A 20,955-nucleotide genomic window follows, 5' to 3' on the forward strand; every position below is an offset into this window, starting at 1 on the left:
ACGTGTATTGTTAATTATTATTATTGCCATTTAGAATTTTTCAATGTTTCTCCGTCTTTCGTTGTAGTATTACCAAACATGTATATTGTATAGGTATTCCGCATGTTTGCCCACTGTATTGTCTGCATTAGGTATATTATTATTTTTATTTTTATTATAATAACACTGCAGCACAATACCCACACGATGCACAGTGTATGTCGTTCAACCGGTGCGCTAATACATTATTTGAGTGCGTGATTTATTCGCACGTCTGTGTGCAGCGTCGTCAAACTTTTGATAAAGTTGACATCGTGGATTAAATGATTATGGTTTGTTTATTTTAACTTGATTAAACGAGTTTAAAAGTTGATAGATTAACAAAACCATTGAAAATTTCTCCATAGTTCACAATAGTGGTTACTCGGATTTTATTTCGGGTAGGTATAAAATCTGCTTTATATTGTGATCGTAGAATTAAATAAAGAAAAAAATATTATTTAACATAGTATAAAAAAGTGTTCTCTTGGTAGTCATTAAATTATTATCATATACATTATACCTAACATTATATAAATTTTTTTTTTAAGATTGCCGAAGTTTTTATTATATTACAAAAATACAAAAAGGTTATGACCAGTATGGCTGAATGTGACATAAGTTCCGCCCAAAGTCAAGATAATATTATTCTGCCACTACTATATTTGGAAATATATTCAGCAACATTAAAATTGCATTACTCATGTAAATGAAGTAATTAAAAGCTATGGATTGTTTTATAGTTTTAAACGATTATTGCGTTGTTGGTTTCCTTCGAATAATATAGTTCTATTTAAACTAAACAATATAATATTGTTGGCATATTTATTAGGACTCATACAAACTATAGAAGAGAAGAGATAATGTTTTATGCATTTTTTTTATAATTTGAAAATCTGATTTTACTAAGGCTTTTAATATAAAAAATATTAAAATTAATTAATTAATAAATCAATAGTTACATAACTATACAAGTTGACTTTCAGTATTATGGTATTTGTTTTTTGGTTAATAATATCGTCAAGATAATATGTTACATATATATTATATGTTATATGTATTATAAATCTAAAATAAGTGTAATTTATGTTTGAAAATAAGTACACCATTCATTTGTAAATGCGTCGTTGCAGAAAATGAATAATTTAAAAATCTGCACTCTCAACAAAATGTAATAGTTACATTGGCTATATATATATATTATTAAATAGTAGTTAAATGCGATTAAATCAATTTAAATAAAATTGAAACTTAAAAAACGGCAAACATGACTTGATTATGTTTCTGCGTGTATATAATATAAGTATATAGTAATTAGTAAGACATACGTTTATAAACTATTTATAAGCACGTCATGTATTATGTACGTATAGTTGCGTCTGAAAAGTCACACATCAATCATCGCCATTCGTTACCTAATATTTAATAATATCCATACTAATTAATATTTAATACAACACCTGTAATTCGTTTATCGTACTTACTGGTTACTGAATGTTTAAAAGTGTCCTTAGATAGGTCGTATAACTATCAAATTAATTTCATGTATGGAAATAAATAATAATCACATGTCGTGTTACTCAACATAGATATTGTGAACGCAATTTTTTTCACTTCTCGGTGTTTTTTCTGTGATTTTATATTATATATACCAATGTATAGACGTATAGTATATAAAATTATTGTATAATATTTTATTCGACGACAACAACTATTATTGTCCGATTAAATGTCGTTAAACAAGATAATCGTTAATCAAGATAACAATAAGATGAAATATTATCGAGGATCCAATTCGAGTATTAAAAATATTACCGTGGACCAAACTCTAGTTTTCCCATTTGATGGTCGATGGCAATGAACGACAATATTATGTTCAAAATGAAAAAGCTTCCTCGTTACGAAAGAAAGGATTAGGGGAGGAGGATGAATTATAAAAAAATACAAAAATTACGTAATTAACTTAATATTTAATATTTTTTATTTTTTTATTTTAATATAATTATATTTATCTATAGGTAGTTATTACATGCAGTACCTAATTTAAGTGACAAGTATGGCTAAGTATGTGTAATATTACTTAAACAAAGTGACATAATATAACTACAATATGATATGAGTAATATAAATCATGTATAGTGCATTGAATTAAGGCTTTCAACTAAAATAAACTCAATTAAACCAAGTAAAATTTAAATTATTAAAAGACTGGAAAAGTGTTACATATAAAAGATATATATATATATATATATATATTTATTACATTTCATCTATAAAAATGTTCCAAATATTGCACTCATTGAGTCATAGCCCATAGGCTGTCGTAATTCAGGAATTTATTTTCAACGAAATCATTATATTTTGGTTATTTATAGTTAATTTCTACGGAGTTCGGAATTTCCACGTTTTGACCTGTCAATTGTCATTAGGAATTAATACGAACGAATGCGACTATAAAGTAGGGCTGTTCGATTATTTTTTTTTTTTTACCACTCGATTATTAATTTCACGTTTTAATCGTATATTTCGATTAATCGAAAATTAATTGTCATTCCAAAAATCTATTTTTAACGACAGATTAATCGATTTTTTGAATGACTCATTAACCGATTAATCGATTTTTTTAATGTCTGATTAACCGATTAATCGATTAATCAATTTTTTTATTGACCGATTAATCGATTTTTTTAATGACTAATTAACCAATTTTTTACTATGGATAAATTGATTCCTTAACTTCTACACAATTTTAGACAAGATTTGCAGGATGACTATGACATATTGATGTAGATGTCCACTTACTTTTATAATATTATATTATTATCCTCAATACATTCCGAATCAGTTAGCAGAATGCAGACGATAAGATAGAGTGCATAGCAGCCATATAAAAGTAAACACAAACACACAAAATGTAAAAAGTGCTAAAAACAGAAATTAATTCGAACCGTCAAAGCACGATTAAAGATAATCTTATCTTTAATCATGATTATAATAGGAAATTCGATTATTTGATTAATCGGAAATTCGATTATTTGATTAATTGGAAATTTGATTATTTCGGTTTTTTGATTAATCGGAAATTCGATTATTTCGATTATTTGACGATTAATCGAATTTTATAAAAACCGTAAAATAATCGATGGGAAAAAATAATAATCGTTATAATCGATTAATCGAAATAATCGAACAGCCCTACTATAAAGTATTGACTACAGTAACTAAAATATTAATAACTAATAACAGTAGGTAATAACTATTAATATTATATTATAATGAGAATTGTTATCGGCCGGTCGTCGTCATCGACGCACAGTACAATAGAAAATAGTAAAATATTACCAGAAACTTGAATATAATAATGTTAAAATTAATTAATATAATTTCTACAACGTAATATTAGTCAGATATTATAGGTTACCTAACCTACAGAAGCGTGATCAAGGGGGGAGGTTCGTGGGGTTCAACCTTCCCACCATGATAATGATGTATGTATATATTGGATAAGAGTTTAAGTGATATGCATAATACCTATATTTTATATTATTAAATGGATCTATTAAAACACGCGTCTGCATAGGCCACAGGTATTACTGCATTTTGAAGTATGAAGACAGGAAACAACTATATTGAATTACATATTCCATAGGCCATAACTTTTATTACCTGGTCACCTAGGTGTATTATATTATATTATCAAATAAATTTGCAGTGTTGGTTCCAAAAATGAACTTAATCAAGAGCGCGCACCCGAATCGTCTGCGGCGACACACCAACGTACATCGATCGGTGCCGCGCTCTAACGGCCGTTTATGATGAACTGTGGCGCGGGGACCGGCACCGGGTCAGTCCCGCCGACGACGTTATCGGTCCAGCAGTTAGTCGTTGTCTGTTCGGCTAACCGTCGTGTTGTCGTGATCTCGTCCGTTAAGTTGTTATCGACGTGTTTCGTAATAAATAATATAATAATTTGATTGTATTATTATAATAAGTAATATCCCATACGCGGGATCGAAACGCGTAATATATAATAATATAATCTGTACATTTTCCGTTAGTAACAGTCGTCGGTTGCCAAAAAAAAATCGATCTAATATCGTCCGGTTTCGTTTTTCCGTTGTTTTCGGTCACAGTGAAATAGGATTTTTGAAAAGTTTTATTTTCGGTGATCCGTCATAATCTGCGAAAACAATGACCGTTTCACGCGGATTGCTGGCTCGCGCAGCGGTCGCCCTGTCTCCTGTTCTGCTGCTCTTGCTCCTGATCCGTGGAACGACCGCGGCTGCGGTGCAGGACTTGGTGTTTGCCGACGAGGACTTGATGAAAGCTTCGCCACTTACAGTGGCCCAATGTCGTGCCGGATGTTTGCACAAGGTCAGTGATGTTACGTATTATAATTTATAATAATATAATATAAGAGTATATTGGAGTGTCAACGCTGATGCACAGACATTTCTTTACCAATATGAGATGATACCTCGTTTGCTCCGCCACCGTTGTATTTCTCTGTACTTACTTGGAATAAATGGTTAATCGTAAATATATTGTTAACAATGCAATAATCTATTGCGTTTTTAAATTGCCGATCGGTCAAGAGCAATATTATAAAATAATATTATGTTATGTTAAATATTGGTCAAAACTGCACTCTTCGATGGTGGGCTTTCTGCTTTCTCAAACATTAAATGTGCGATAACCGTCAAAGGTTGACAATCGTCGAGTACGCTACTTTTGATAGATTGTGCACAATTTCTTATGGAAATTAATAAAATGTCGTGTAATTTAGAAAGTCGTACGTTTACTTTGCTCTCATTCAGTCAAGTGTTTAGTCTATTAAATCCGTGGGTGAAATAACATAGAATAAGTATTTTAACGAAATATTAACTTATTTACTAGACACAATTGCGACAGACATATGGCAGGTACCTACGTAAAAATAGCTTTTATTTAGATTTTCCATTACGTTTTCAATGTCTCAGTAATCGGTTTTCAGTTGCAGAAGTGTTCTTAAACTTTCAAGGGGTTCATTCAGTGTAATTGCATGTTTATAATATACTAATCGTAGGTAGCAATGTCGTGTATTATACCCCAGTATACGAATTAAAATAAAATACCATACGCGATATATCATAACTTCATAAGTTTTCAGCGTTTGAAATTTTGAATTATTATACGGGTAAATTAATATAACGTGCTAAACGGTAAAACAATATAGGTATAGGTATAATAAATTTCAATGGATTTGAATTTTTAACAAAGTTCACCGTGTTTTGATTAAAATAGTACATTAATTTCTATATGTAACTTTGGATTTCGTAAGTTTAGTTTATAATATTGTCTTATATACATGTTTCCAATTAATAAACCACAGAAATCTAATTTATATAAGTAATTGAGTACCTTTTTACTGTCAAAATTTGATTTGATTATTTCATCAATATACTTATTAATTTTAATTTTAAATTTATAATAAAGACAAATATTTTGTCTGTTAAACGTACCTATACTTATTTCATTAATTTATTTAATGGTTTTATATAAGTATTTTTTTTTTTCAAAAATTCTAACAGTCTTGCTTGAGACAATAATCCGACGTAATACTGCGATGAGGAATTATTATAATATATTTTTGAATCCTCCTTAATTTTATTCTTATCGCGTATTGTATTCATACACCTCATAGTAACCACTGGGAACAAAAAAGACATGTCTAATCGATTCACAAATGACTATAATCACGTAGTCGTTCAATATGCATGACAATTTGACTAATTTTTGGTATTAAAAAAAAATAAATACGCTATAGACATAATATGAGAAGCTTAGTGAGCCTATTATCGTTATTCATTTGACATTTTACAAACTCGTGATTGTTTTGGATTATTTATAATATGTCTCTATATTGGGTGTAAGTGCATCTTAGTTATAACTTACAACTTAATAATATTAATATTAAAGATCTCTACCGATAAAGTTAATGAAAAAAATACAAAATATAGATTTTTAAAAACATAAAATCTTCCTATAATATTATAACCCATTTAGAAACGTTGTAACTATGACTACGTTTATGCACAAAAATAATATAACAGGCGAACAGTAATAATTTTTCACCGCGTTATGATAGCGTTGGCAAATATAACTAATTAATTGAGCGGTGGCGGAGATATTTACTCGTTTCACATGATGTTCTATATGTATACTTTTATACACATGTTTTTAACGAACTAGTGAACACAGAACAATTATGCAACGAGTATTTAGATATTTAATATAATACGCGCTATTATATAAAGTATTTGTAGTCTGTAGTAGGTTTGAGCCGGGGTTTAAGCAGTAGTACTGTAGTAGTAATAATAATAGTTATAGTCGCGAGCTAAGATTCTATCGCGTTTAAAAATTTAAAATAATATACTGTTTAACACACACACACACACACATATATATATAGATATATATATATATAGATAGTGCCTTGTAATCAGTTGCATATGTAGTGTTATTGTGGTTGGTGTCAGATATAAAAAACCCGCGTTTAATGACTATCGGAGTCTTAGCGTTTTCCGAGGAACATATATAGGTAGCTTCGAATTCGTTATGATCAAAATTCGCACGGAAAACTTTTTTTTTTTTATAATATGACTAAAACCAGTATCTAAATTCTAAATCTTGAAAGCTATCTTTGTTAAGTCTGCTATGGTACATTTGTTAGGGGGAGGGCTTGTTATAGGTATATAATTATACATGTATAAATGCACTGTCCTTAATTGTACATTTGTATAATATCATTAGATTACCGAGTTTCCGGTATAAATTCTCATTGAGCATAATTATTCATAAATTTGTAAAATTATTAGGCTGTGATAAACGTTCATTAATTGTCGTTGTCTGATGATTTGTAGCCTATATATTTTTAGAAGTAATGTTCAACAATGAGTCTATTATTAAAGTCTAGTTGTATCTAAATAACTTTTGTCCTGTTTTGGTTAGAAATTCCGAACACGTCTTAGCTAAATCAATGAATTTTTATTCACTTTGGGATTGCAGCTAAAGCGGTTCAATTTAAAATCGAAACTTATACGTTTGAATTATTGCATACCTACACATAATTTATTTTTCATCGATTCCATTTTAAACTTGAAGCATGAACAGGACATACGTGATATATAGAGATAGACGCATTTCATTGAATCTAGCCATATATGCGTATTATGTAGGTACATAGCCATACGCAATGTGTGTATAGTTATTATAATAAACGAATTAATCTTATTTGTTAAATGGTTATATTATGACTCTGGTTGACGACGCGTTTTGAAAAAAAAATACAAGACAAAACTACGACGACGACTCAATCTTGATTCACGATCGTCATCATAATATTAATATACTTATACAGATATATAATGAGATACGCTGCAGGTTCCCGCTCGCTGCACCCGAGAAAAATTACACTTGCGACTCGTTGGCACCTACGCGTGGGTCCGTAAAATAAAAAGCTTTATCGGTTTATGCGTTTCTCTTTTACTCTTTCTGGTTGTCACTTTTCTCCTCTCTTTCTCTACTACCCACCCGTAATCGTTTGATTTTTCTCCCTCGTCGTTAAAAAGGCCCGTTGCAGGTACCCGTAATGAACACAATATAATACAACGAGTGTAATTAACGCGCTCTACCTTGCACATACATTGCCAGCTCGGTATTTTACCTGCCGTACCTGTTTGCGAGTATTCTTCTCGTGTGCGTGTGTACGGATCTTGGACGCGTGTCAACCACGAATAATCGATTATATACGAGCGCGATTCACTCACGAGTCGTTTTGTGATCACGCGCGTGTCTTATGGATTGTAGTCGTTGTCGGTGACTGGGTATAATAATATAATATAATGAATCAATTTGCATTTACGATGGACGCGACCGTTTCTGGATTTTTAAAACACTCTGCAGGAATAACGCCACGCCTACGTGGTTTATTATTATTTTTTTTCTTAATTTTTATGACGTGCTGAGAGATGTCGCGTTGCCCCGAAACCGTCGTATATAATCGACCCTATTGTCAGAAAAACTCGGGTTATCATAATATTATGTTGGTGCCTTATAGTAAGTTATAGTTCTATATATTACCTACATAAAATTCCACTATACATCGTACTGTTTGATTTTATTATATTTTAAGAATTTTTGTATAGTATATGCTATAATATATTCGTGTGGTTTGAGGCGTTCAATCGTTGATTCAAAATTTTTTAATCGTATTCAACATAATATTATGTTATTTTGTTTCACGATATTTATGTAGATATCTTACCAATCATCTATCAATTCATCAAAAGCCGAATTGGTATACTTACGGCCACATTAAATATACTCTTGTCACATGATAAATTTATTACCTATATTAGATATATACCTAGTCCTAGTGCTTATTTTGCTTATTATGTTTATATAAAAAATGATTTTTTCAAGTACGCACACAAATCAAAATATGTGTATAAACAAGTGTTTAAAAAACTGATTAACGTAATAAATAATCTACTTTGTCTATAATCGGGCGAGTGGGGTTTAAAAGCTCTGGGCGATTTTCGGGGAGATCCATATAAATAAATTATTCCGACATAATGTTATCAAAAATTATTCAGAGCTAACAGAAATTGTAGAATAATAACATAAAACGCGCGCGTATGTGAGTGTACACGTTTGGACCCAATAATTTCGTTTTACGAAAAAGAATATCCCAAGGAAACCCACGCCGGCGCAGTATAATATAATATATATATTATATATATATACGGAATGGATTTTTGTGTGTGGACACTGTTGTAGTAAACGAAGAGTAATAAATCAGTTGGTTTTTTTTTCGTCCGTATGTGCATGTGTAGGGGAAACGTTTTTTTTATTTTTTTACTTTTCCTCTGCGTGTGTCAAAATTTGATTAACGTTTATCGGAGATAATGATACGACGCGGGCGCGGGACGACGAGGGCTCTTGCCAATAAATTATCGTGTACGGCACGAGGACGACGAGGAAAAGAACGCCGTCGTGGTGTTTTACGATCCGACGACGATTACGAGAGTTTCGGTCGGCCACGCGATATAATGTTTTTCCGATCACCTATAACCCCGTACTTCAGTGAAAACAACGGTTGCGACTCGGAGGTTCTAGTGCAGCATCTGGTCGTGCGCACGCGGTACAAACATGTTTATAATAATATTATATATAATATAATACGATATAAAATAATATAATAATATGTACGATATATTTATAATATATTAAGCAAGAAATAATTAAGCACCCAGTCGTCGTATATTATTATTATATTTAGGCCCTGTGGTGCGGGTTATGACAACGTGCATATTATTATTATAATTTTATAATACAAGCCGTAAACGGATCGAAAACTACGAAACTACCTATAATGTGTTTACGTAAGGAAAAAAATGCGAGATCCCACAGAGAGCGCGACGTCTAGTTCATATTATACTCGTAATATATATACACTATAGCTGCTGCAGTCGGATAGTCATCGTATTCTATATATGAAATCGTCGTATATATAGTATCTCTACATTTAATTTTCTAGCCAAAATCTGCATAATATATGGGAAGAACGATCGAAATTCTGTAAAACAAACAGCTTTTTTTTATAAGTATGGTTATTATTTTTGTAAATTATAATATAACTTGTAGACGTATATGACGTGATCGAGGGAATGCATCGTTGCCGGACGCCAGTTATAGCCTATTTATATAACTTTATACATATATTCGTATATATATATATATATTTTACTTTAATATTATACGAGCTTTATTATTAACAGTTTTTAATTATTAACTTTAACAGTCACATTTAATGCTACGGCGACGTTTATCATTTATTTATTTAATAAAACGACGACTATTATTTATCTTGTTTTTGTATTTATTTATATTTATTTTTTTTTAAGTTAAATGCGCGCGTGTCTTGGTACCTAATCGTCTTTGATGTTTATCAAAATTTTTACACACACCCATCTCAAGATACACCCAAATCGAGCTGTAATAGAGTATTGTACTTGGATCTAGGACAATTAGTCCCTGGAGGCCTGGACAATTATTGGTCCCTGTGAAAAAACGTAGAATGCTGACAATTGACCCCTGTCATAATTTTATAAATGGGTAATCCACGGCTTAAAGGTTAAATACAACATATTTTTTAAACATAAAACTTAATAATTAAAATAATTAAAAAGATGAATACTTTATGAATAAAATATATGATCAAATACAAAAATTAAAATAAATATGATGATATCTCGCGAGAATAGAGTTCAACAATGTTTTGTTAAGGAATACAAATAATTCAAAAGTTCAACTTTAAAAAAGTTAATTCCAAAAAAATTACAAACAGATACTTTTGAGTTGGGGGCCAATTTTCCGTTTACCATTGTACCTATATCAAATACGATAAAACATATATATTTATAATTTTATATATAGGTATAATAAAACACGCGGATCTGTGTCGACCGACTTAGTGATATGTTATATATTATATATTATAACACAATTATTATCCATGTGCACTTTATATTTGACTTTTATATTTTTCTCGTTATTTTGAACTAGCGCCATAGCGGATGTCTTCCTTAATAATAAATGTTATGACGTTTTTTCTTTGTGTTTCAACTGCATGCCACGTTTGTTTCAGGTCTGGCCGATAAGCCTTATTCTGCAGCGGTATACGGCACAAATCAATAATAATAATTTGTAACTCGGTACCCTCAGGAACGTCGCATGAAAATTAACATTGCTCATCGCGATGCGCCGACAGCCGGGCCACGCACCTGACCTAGTTTTTAATAAAATCAAAAATTTCAAACGATGCATAGACATGACCGTTGGTGTAATATATGCATGATAATGTATGATAACAATGCGGGACGATAATACGTAGCCACATGTGTGCTGAACGTTATTTTAAACTTCACAATGATGCTTTGCCGCCGCCGTCACTGCATACATGTGCAGTACACGACTGCAAGCAAAGTTTTGCTTATCGTGTTTGAAATATAGTCTTTGTGAAATGATAAAAAATTCGTCGTTAAAACGACTTGCATGTTAAAAAAATATAACATAGCAACCTAACGCAAATAAATGTCGTAAAAAACGCGGATATACCGGCGGCGTGGGATTAAAATAATATAATATTGTTATAAATTATAATGATCGTGTATAATATATTTGCATTATATCCCGCAAACATGTCACAACAATATTATACACGTTTGCCTTTGCTGAAATATAATATAGCCGACGAATAAAGTCAGTGTTCGCTAGTGGTTCTTGTCGTAAGCTTGCGTATGTACCTTAGGTATAACAATCGACTATGATTACTGCGTAATTGTAAATGACGATATATTATATATAAGCAACAAAACCCGCATCGCATAATATATTATTAATTCAGTGATGGTTCGAAGGCTCTGAGCGTGAGGGTGGTGCACACAATTTTTTATGAAAATACGTAGGGTGTCATTAAAAAAAATGTACACACATTCCAAAAATTATGTAGCTATACTTTTTTTTTAATTTTTAGAATGGTAAAATAAAAATAATATAGATCGCTAGTGTCGTGTTTGGACTTCGATTGCCAATGGACGACAACAAAAATAAGTCTGTTGTGTGAGTAGCTCAACTAGGATCTATTTTCGGGAGGGGTTATTCATTTAAAAATTAATATACGAAAATAAGGACTTCACGTTAAAATATTTGGTTTTTGAAAACATTTCGGGGGTGGGGGTCTCAACCACCAAACCACTCCTTTAGTTGTGCCAATTGATTGTGTTCTGAAGTATTATTACGAATTTGGGCCTTGCGAAATGGTTAAATCGTGGGCACACTGGGCACGCTTGGAGCTTCCTGTCTATGGGGAAAGACCTTTTCTGAAATTGTTAGTTGTGAACACTGTAACTAATCATAATTTATCTTTACAAATCTATAACTTGGTATAACAAGACTTCTCTATTTATATAATAATAATAATAATAATAATAATAATAATAATAATAATACTTATTATTATTATATTATATCGTGTACAATATGATACCATACCGTACAGGTGTGTTTGTTGTACCAACTCGGCTGTATGTATTATTATAATATTATAATATTGTGTTTGCCAGTAAATTGAATTTCGTGTGCTCACGACCAGATATCGCCGTCGGTTCTCGCGCTCGATAGCGATCGCAATAATAATAATAATGGTCAACCAGCTCTGTGTAAACAAACACCGGCAGCCATGTTTCGCTGGCGTCTTTTCTCATTTATCGCGTTCGGATCGCGCGCGAGCGCCGTTGACCTTGCGCTTGTGCACCCATATGTACCACGCACGCTGCCGGTCCATTCGGATGTATAGAAAAATAATAATAATAATATTACATCCTCCTTTGGTATACATTTTATAATATATGTATATGTATCAATGCGCACTGCAGGCACCTACGTCCGTTTATATGTATATTATTCTAAAACAGACTTTGTACGTTTCACGACGTTATGCGTATAATATAATATAATAATATTATATTATACGGTATTCGACACAATTGTCTGGCGCGACACTTATGTATATAATATTATGTGTATACAATGTATTCCATTCAAACGTACCTCCATATATACGTATATAATATGTAATAATGATGTGTATACTACATATTATTATATAATATTATAAATATGTATAATAATAATATCATACATTTACCATTCATACGTTGTATATGCGAGTATGTATACAATACATCCGTTATGATTTCAGAAAATGTATTAATTATTTACGGACGCGGTTCTTATCATATTTTATTCGTATTGATACAGTGCATATATAATATGGTGTATATATTATTATACTTCCGTGGGTCGCGTTACTTAAGCGAGTTATGGGGAGTATATATATTATAATATATAGTCATATTATATTAATTAAGTTTACGCTACAGCGGTTTCGTATATACACATTACACACATATTTATTTATATATGTATGGTGCGTTGTAGGTAGCCAGGTAGGTAGGTACACCAGATATTGTTATAATGCTTTATGCTTGTCCCATTTCTCGCGTCCGACCAAGTTTTTGCTATATACGAGTAAACGCCATCATCGTAGTTATTGTTTCGAGACCGAAAAACTTATTGCGACCCCGTGGAAATACATTGGTAGGTATATTATATTATGATAATAAATTTACCTAGCTAGTTTGCGAAAGTATGTTATGATATTTGACTGTCACCATAAAATGTGCCCGTCGGTGATGGCAATAAGGATCGCTTGCGTCGAACTTGTGCCGAAAACTTTTTATACCGTTTTATCACGAAAATTCAATATTGTAGCAGTAAACGACGCGTCGTACCAATGTGGTACCCATACCATCATTATACTAACTCGTAGACATTAAGTACCTACATATCTAATATATTTTGAACACGGTTACAGTTGTCGCGGCTCGCTCGTGTTTCTGATTCGTTTCGGCGGAGAGCGCAAGTATTATTTAGATAATAATATTATAATGCTTTGGAGAAATATGTATCGGAACAGTTACCTATATCGATAGCGCATAAATCATATATTATACACGTTCGTGATATCGTTGCTGTAGTAACGATATTACCAGTATAATAATATAATAATATTACTATGTATGTGCGCGTCGGGTAAGAATATTATATTATTGTCTCTGTCCAGACGGACGTAGCGCTATCTATAATATATTTGACGTGTTTCGGACGTGCGCATAATAATATAATAGTATTATAATAATATATAGGTATACCGCGCGGTATTACGATTCATCGTCCATATGCTTCTATATATAATAACCATAGATATTCGTGTGGGACTCAGATTCCGCGTTTACGATCCTCGGCACGGATTTTGACTCTTAATCATTTTTGTTACAGCGCAGCAATACCCGCAACGGCTCGTGTATGTACCTATATATAGCTAATATAATGCACCTCGACGGTAGGCAGCTGCTGTACATTGTATATTATACATATGTGTATGTGTGTGTGTACATTTTACATATTAAAATGTACGTTTTGAAACGGTAGGTAGCATTAAAAAAGAAATAAATAAATAAAAACGAATCTTGACCGGCGCAGAGGTTATAGGCTATGATAATGGCGGCGGCAGTCCGATTTGTCTTAGTCTGACAGTTGCCCTCCCGTGTGTGTATATAATATACCTATAACGCGCGCGCATCTACATAAATGAGTTATGTGTGCGCTCGTCGTGTGTGTTAAATTGCTCAAATATTTCTTCTTGACCCTATCACCAAGCAACTCGTTCAGTCGAATTTCGTCTGAGAGAATCCAAAACGCCGTGATTGTTCTCTTTCAGTCCGCAAAAGACGCGTATATGTACCTAATATATTATGAATTATTATGTACTACATCCTACATCCTACGTATCCTAACGAGTGGTTACGCGTGGTACACAATATAGGTAATATACTTTAACCGAGCATAATGTTAGATCTGCGTACTTTTATACGCGTGCGAACACTTTTTATAAATAAACCATAAAAATTAATAGGTATACTAGCTGGCATACGGTATATACTGCTACATATAATATTATATAAATACACCTCCTAACATTTTCGGAAAAACAACAAACAGCGCAGTTTGGCGATACACCACACACACATACTTTTTTATATATATTATATATATATATATATATATATATATATCATAGTCGCTACAGCTCCCCTTTTATCGTAAATTCGTACGCCGGGATGGCATATCCAAGTATCCAACAGTCCTATACAGTTATAGCATCCTTCTGCTCGGTACGACCAGGTTCATGGGGGAAGGGGAAGGGGATACGCAATCTTGCGGCGCGCAACCTCAGCCGTAAGGTTTGCCGGAGAATTTACATTTTACACAAAGTATATATAATATACATGTCTGCCGTGGAAGAATCCTTTTGTGTTCGGTGGTTGTCAAGTGATGCGAAATATTCAAAGGTAAAAAAGGGTGGTGGCCAGACGTCTGCAGGCGACACGATCTGCGGCAGCCTCACTAACCCACCTTTCACTCACACAACCTCCTCACCCTTCATCCAGTGACGACCTTTTAATGCGGTCGGGCGAGTACATTATTATGTTTACCTCGCTGCTACAATATATGTATATACACGACAATAATATTATGTATGAGTTTTCAATTTTCCCAAACCGTTTAGGCGCACATTGTACACCTATAGGTTATTTTATATTATATTTATATAATATGTATGTATAATATGTATACGCTTTTTATTGTTATTTCTGTTCGAAATCCGTTTATTACTGAACAATGGCGCCTCGGCGTGTATAATGGTTTACATATTGTTTTTGAACGCGCCGCGTACCGCCGGATTCGTTGTTTTTATATTATTTTTACATTTCATATACATATCTAACAATGACAAACAATAAAATGATAGTTTTCTACGCGCGCGCGAGCGGCTGAATTGGTTTCAACTATGACCCGCATTGTGTTCTCCTCCGCCCCTGCACCCACACCTCGCCCACACCATCCAAACAAAATATACATCATCTTTTTCTTTTCTTTTTTTTTTGTAATTAGATCTCGTACAGACTATCTCGTATTCCGTCGCTATATACACTCGTACAGAATCCTCGGGGACTCTTCCTCTACCTACCTTTTGTCCTGTCACGAGCAAAAAGGTCCATTGTTTCCGTTTTTCTTATTTCTCCTCTTCCATATAGGAGTATTATCACTCCATCGGTTGCCGTCGTCGTCGGTGCCGATTGTCATCTATTTATAAATGTATTTATATACATATACTATTGTATCGTACAAGATTCTCACTCCCCCTTCACAATCCTACCCATGTCAGCGCCCAATGAAGCCGGCGCTGTGTGTAAACTGTAAGTAAAACGTCTTTCCTATCATATTATTATTCCGAAGACTAGGTCAGAGTCAGATTTCACGAGCTAATCGCGACATAAATGCGTAGTCAGCGTGGTCGTATGATATCATTATGTAGGACGTGCCTTATTTGTTCTCCTCGTCGTAACAGGTAATTCTATACGCACCGGGGGTGACGCTGCAGCGCTGTGTCCATGGTATATTTTTAAATCAATTTTTTCATGGTTGGAGGAAAGAACTCTCGCCAAACATGGCGTTTTCAAAATGGTTTCTCCGAATTCCCCCTCCGCAGCAGCAGGTTAACGATTAGTACGACGTACACCCCTATCACGTTACACATATATTGGTACGTGTATGTAAGCGGGGGTCGGTCGTATGAAAGTGTGTGCTGCAAGTGTCTTTTATCATCGATTCTTCGATTTTTCGTTCTTCGCCTACCATTGTGCGTATAGAGCATAATATAGGCATTCGAGTGAAGTATTCATTAATTCCTTTAAATATATATTTATATATTTTTGTAATTTTGCACATAGACAAAAGGAATTATATTTTAGATTACTTTCCCAGAAATGTGAAGTCGTGTATTCTTGTGTAATAGTAGCATTAAAAACGATTGTCGAAAATATAACAAAATGCAGTACACCATATATCTGTTAACATATATAATATATATAGTACCTATATTGTAAGTTAAATTCTACATTTCTACCTATATGTATGTACAATGTACATATATAATAATACACAGTATGATGCACATTTGTCAATGGGCGAGCATTGACAGCTGACCCTCGTAATTATATATTATATTTGTAGACGCCTTCTGGGCATGAAACGGCGTGTGTTGTGGGGAGAAAAATAAAAAGGTTCACCAGACTTTGTATAATTTTTTTATAGATACATCGTGTACAATAATCGTGGTAAAAAGGGTTACCTGAACGCGCTATAGCCGACGACCAGATGGATTTCCCGTAATTATTATTCGACCGCCTGTGCACGCTGCCGCCACAATTGTAGAATGGTAGCAAATTGTGTTCATTATATTATATAAGTATACGTGGAGTTCTATATTATTATATATTATATTACACGAGAGACTCGCGACTGACTATAATACGTATATAATATGATGTCTCGTTATGTGCGTATAGAATTTTAGGACGTAACACACGCGATCAAACGATCGTTGTTATTATTTACGGGTTGTTTGAAAATTCGTTTTTCTCAAATAGGTACACAGATGGGTATATAAAATTATAATCCTCGATATAAGTACAATACACGTCATGTATATATAATAGTAATAGGTACGTGCGTTTACAATGTTAAACTGTGGTGTTAGTGGTGGTTGTGGTTATTGCGCACCGAGTGTATCCCTAAAGGGCTAAAACGTCGCTCGAGAAACTGTGCGCGCGCTACATAGAGCCCGGAGCGACTATATAGAAACACTGCCGGGACGGGACATGAACATGCTATACATTATATAATACGTATATTTATAGAATCGAGTCGTATGCTCATAATATTATGTATGTTATTATATTATATTGTGGTGGAGAAACAAACATTTGCTGTTTTGTTTTGTGTCTTGGCGTCAAAAATTCAGCCCCGGGCGACAGACGTAACCGGAAAATGAAAGAAATACGATATTATAATAATAATAATAACACCTATTTCCGGGAATAGAGAATTCGAAGTGTAGGTACACACAATAGCGAGTCTGTGCACGGCGGGTGTAGCCACATCGATAATATCATATTTAGCTATAAATAATGCTATATTATAGCGACTTTTTGTTTTAAGTAATTGATATTTTTTTTTCGAGAGTCAATAATTTTACCAAACGCACCGACATGTCGCGTGGAAAATGTTTAGAGAATCTATTAATTTATTCTAATGTGTTTTTGGACGATCGTTATTTTTATTATAGGATCTATTGTTGTGGCAGCTTTTACTGCAGTTAAAAATAATTCAGGCGTATCACGATTGAACGATTCACGGTGCAGGTTTTAAAATACCAGTTAATATAATACTGCAGTTGTCTTTACACTTTTATATTGGGAAATATTAATATAATCGAAAAATACGTTTCGGTTAGAATAATATAATATGAGACATTGATATAATATCAATACGGAATGATAGTCCGCAAACACTAGGTATATATTATTATAGTATAACATATAATTATTATGTTCCTTTACAATACAAAATTTAAAATATAAAATTTATTATATACGGCCGCCGTTGTGATGATTATATTTGAAATTCGATCTGTATAATATATAATTCGAGACGCGCGGAATCGGGTCCGGCCTGACTGGTCAAACGCATTTATTCTTCTCCTTCGACATACTGACATCAATGTGAAGGATACTCATACGTCGTCTTAAATTATAATATACATATTATACCGATTGTATTGTAATGTACACGTTTTATTTGACATTGTCTACGATATCATAGATACTCGTATAATATAATGTATATTGCTCGGAGCGTGTGTGTATAATGCCCAAAGACTAAAAAAAAGCTTTTGCTAAAAAATATTTTTTTTTGTTTTATCACCGCAAAAAAAAATATACAATATAATATAGATTATATATAACGTGATCCATATAGGCGATAGTGTTAACATTCATTGATTCATTGTTTCCAAGTTTTAATTTTTTTGAAATTATTGTTTTACATACCTACCCAACTTGTTTGAGTGGCAATATACATTTTAATATTTATATCACGAAACATACCCAATATAATACTTTTCAGAGTAGTTAATCATTTTCTTTTCGACTTGAAGATAACTCATTATTGTAAGACGCGATAAGCTGTATATAAGCAGTACGGTGCCGCTTAGTTAAAAGTCACGGCGTTCAGCTAGCCGCATCACGTATTGTCCATGTTAACGTGTGCCGTCTCGCATTTGTATCGTATGTTACTGCATGTCATACTATAATAACGGCCACGTTGACCGCATCGTTTGAAATTTTAGGTTTTCATTCGTGTAGAAACTCCGCGAACCACACCTTATAGGTCAGGTTCGTGGACGGACGGCCGCGGCGAGTTGCATCGCAATGAGCGACGTCTATTTTCGTACGACGCTCCTGCGCGTACTGAGTTACGTATTTTATGCGGTATAAGGTCCGTACACGCGTCTTATCGACCCGAACGGGAAAACGAATGAGGAGACGACGACGACGGTGCGCGATTGAAACGTAACGAAAGAAAAAAAATGTCACAACAATTATAAAAAAAATCTCCAAGGGCGCTGGTACGGAAAATAGATAATATGGGAAAGTCATATCGAAAGTGTAGGTATATATATATATATTATATACTTTTCGCAGTGCATATAGCATAGTTATATATAGTTTTCGTACGTATGACATAGTACTATCGGAAGACATTATAATATGATTCCATTGAAATATACATGCGCACGTGTACCGAAGTCCGATTCGTATACCCACGAGACATTAATGTAGTGGTGTAGTCAGAGATAATATCCGCGACCCTTGTTCGTACGAACAACGCATTGCTTATATTATAAAATTTGGGTCAGTGTGTGAAACGTTTTGTTTTTGTATCACGATGCAAATTATATCGAGTAATAATAATCTATGATTCCACCGAATCATCGACATGGTTTTTGAATTTTTCCCTCTTGTCCCGTCCCTGTTGGCTTGCTGCTATCGATATATTATAATATGTTTAATAATATATCCGTGTTTTTGATTCGTCTCCTTTTCATGGTCGTAAGTGCATAGTACTCGTATATATACCTACCAATCGACGTTGCACGCATGCAGTGCATCGAAAAAAAAAACCATCGTCCTGTTTCTCTATTAGGATTTCCTCCCGGGGTGACCTTATTCCCTATATCCAATACGCATTACGGTAAAACGTATTATACTTATTTGATTTTATATTATATAACTGCCAGCGCCCGCGTGCGCCAGAAGTATTACAATATAAAAGCAATTTGTTGACAAAATGCTGCAGTTTTTTCCGGCTATATTATTTTATACACAGGTCGTAAAACAGAAAAAAAAATAATAACGTAACAGGTTTATAAATATTCGTACACTTTATCGGATTTTTCGGATTGTTATTATTCAGCTCGACCGATAAAGACAATCATAAAAAGAAAGAAGTAAATAAAAAACTAACACGTAATATATTATAATATAAATATACGTTGTTCTATTCAATATGCGCATACATTGAAGCGGCCGTGGCGAGTACACATTTTATAATAGTGGTCATCATATATCTAATATGTAAATACATTATAAATAGGAGGTATATGTATATTATGTATTAAAAACGTGTAACGCACAACAATAATATTGTTTATCGTGTAGTTTGGAAAAAAGTCTTGAAAAAAAGTAACAGGATAGTTTTATTTCTCGTATGAAATGGCTTTTTACGTGTCCCGTCAAGGTACAAGGTAAAAAAAAAAACTTGAAGCGTGTAAAATAAAAACACACCACTTGATTGTTTAACAAACCCTGTCAGACGTGTTAATAGATTTTCGAAGTTTTAAACGTCGTATCGTGTTAAGCTAAACCTAACCAATAAATGGTGACATATTAAATAAGTACCCTTAGCCGCGTATCTCGAAGTCGATGTGATAATTCGTCGTCGTCGTCGATATCTGTGCACCGCTGCACCCTAACTAGCTTGACATCTTGTATATAAAATAACACATAAAAACGTCTGCGTCGATGGTGTACACACGATATTTTGTATTATATACATATAGACGAGTGGAGAAACCTTATTTTTTCGATCCTATACTCGTCGGATTCGTATCGCGTCGCCTACATATTATAGTAATATATTATTATTTATGTATATATTTGTGTGTGTGTAAAGACGACCCTTATAAACTGTCAAATATACTGGAACTCTGTTTTTGTATATTTTATACATATATATATATATATATATATATATATATGTACGCGTACATATTTGTCTAAATCGTTTTTATTTTTATTTAAAAGC

General features: G+C 33.1%; 1 protein-coding gene across 1 annotated transcript in view; it reads left to right on the forward strand.

Annotated features, from left to right (window-relative positions):
* The first annotated feature begins 3,868 nt into the window (after positions 1 to 3,868).
* fend (forked end) overlaps positions 3,869 to 20,955 on the forward strand; it is a 119,941-nt gene continuing 102,854 nt past the window's right edge. The window contains exon 1 of the mRNA XM_089226660.1: positions 3,869 to 4,392. Coding sequence (XP_089082786.1) covers positions 4,210 to 4,392 — 183 coding nt within the window. The 5' untranslated portion in view covers positions 3,869 to 4,209. The remainder of the gene's footprint in view (positions 4,393 to 20,955) is intronic.

Source organism: Diuraphis noxia, unplaced genomic scaffold (assembly GCF_037042655.1).
Source record: "Diuraphis noxia isolate RWA-SAM2 unplaced genomic scaffold, SU_Dnox_SAM2 contig0004, whole genome shotgun sequence".
Lineage (NCBI taxonomy): Eukaryota > Metazoa > Arthropoda > Insecta > Hemiptera > Aphididae > Diuraphis > Diuraphis noxia.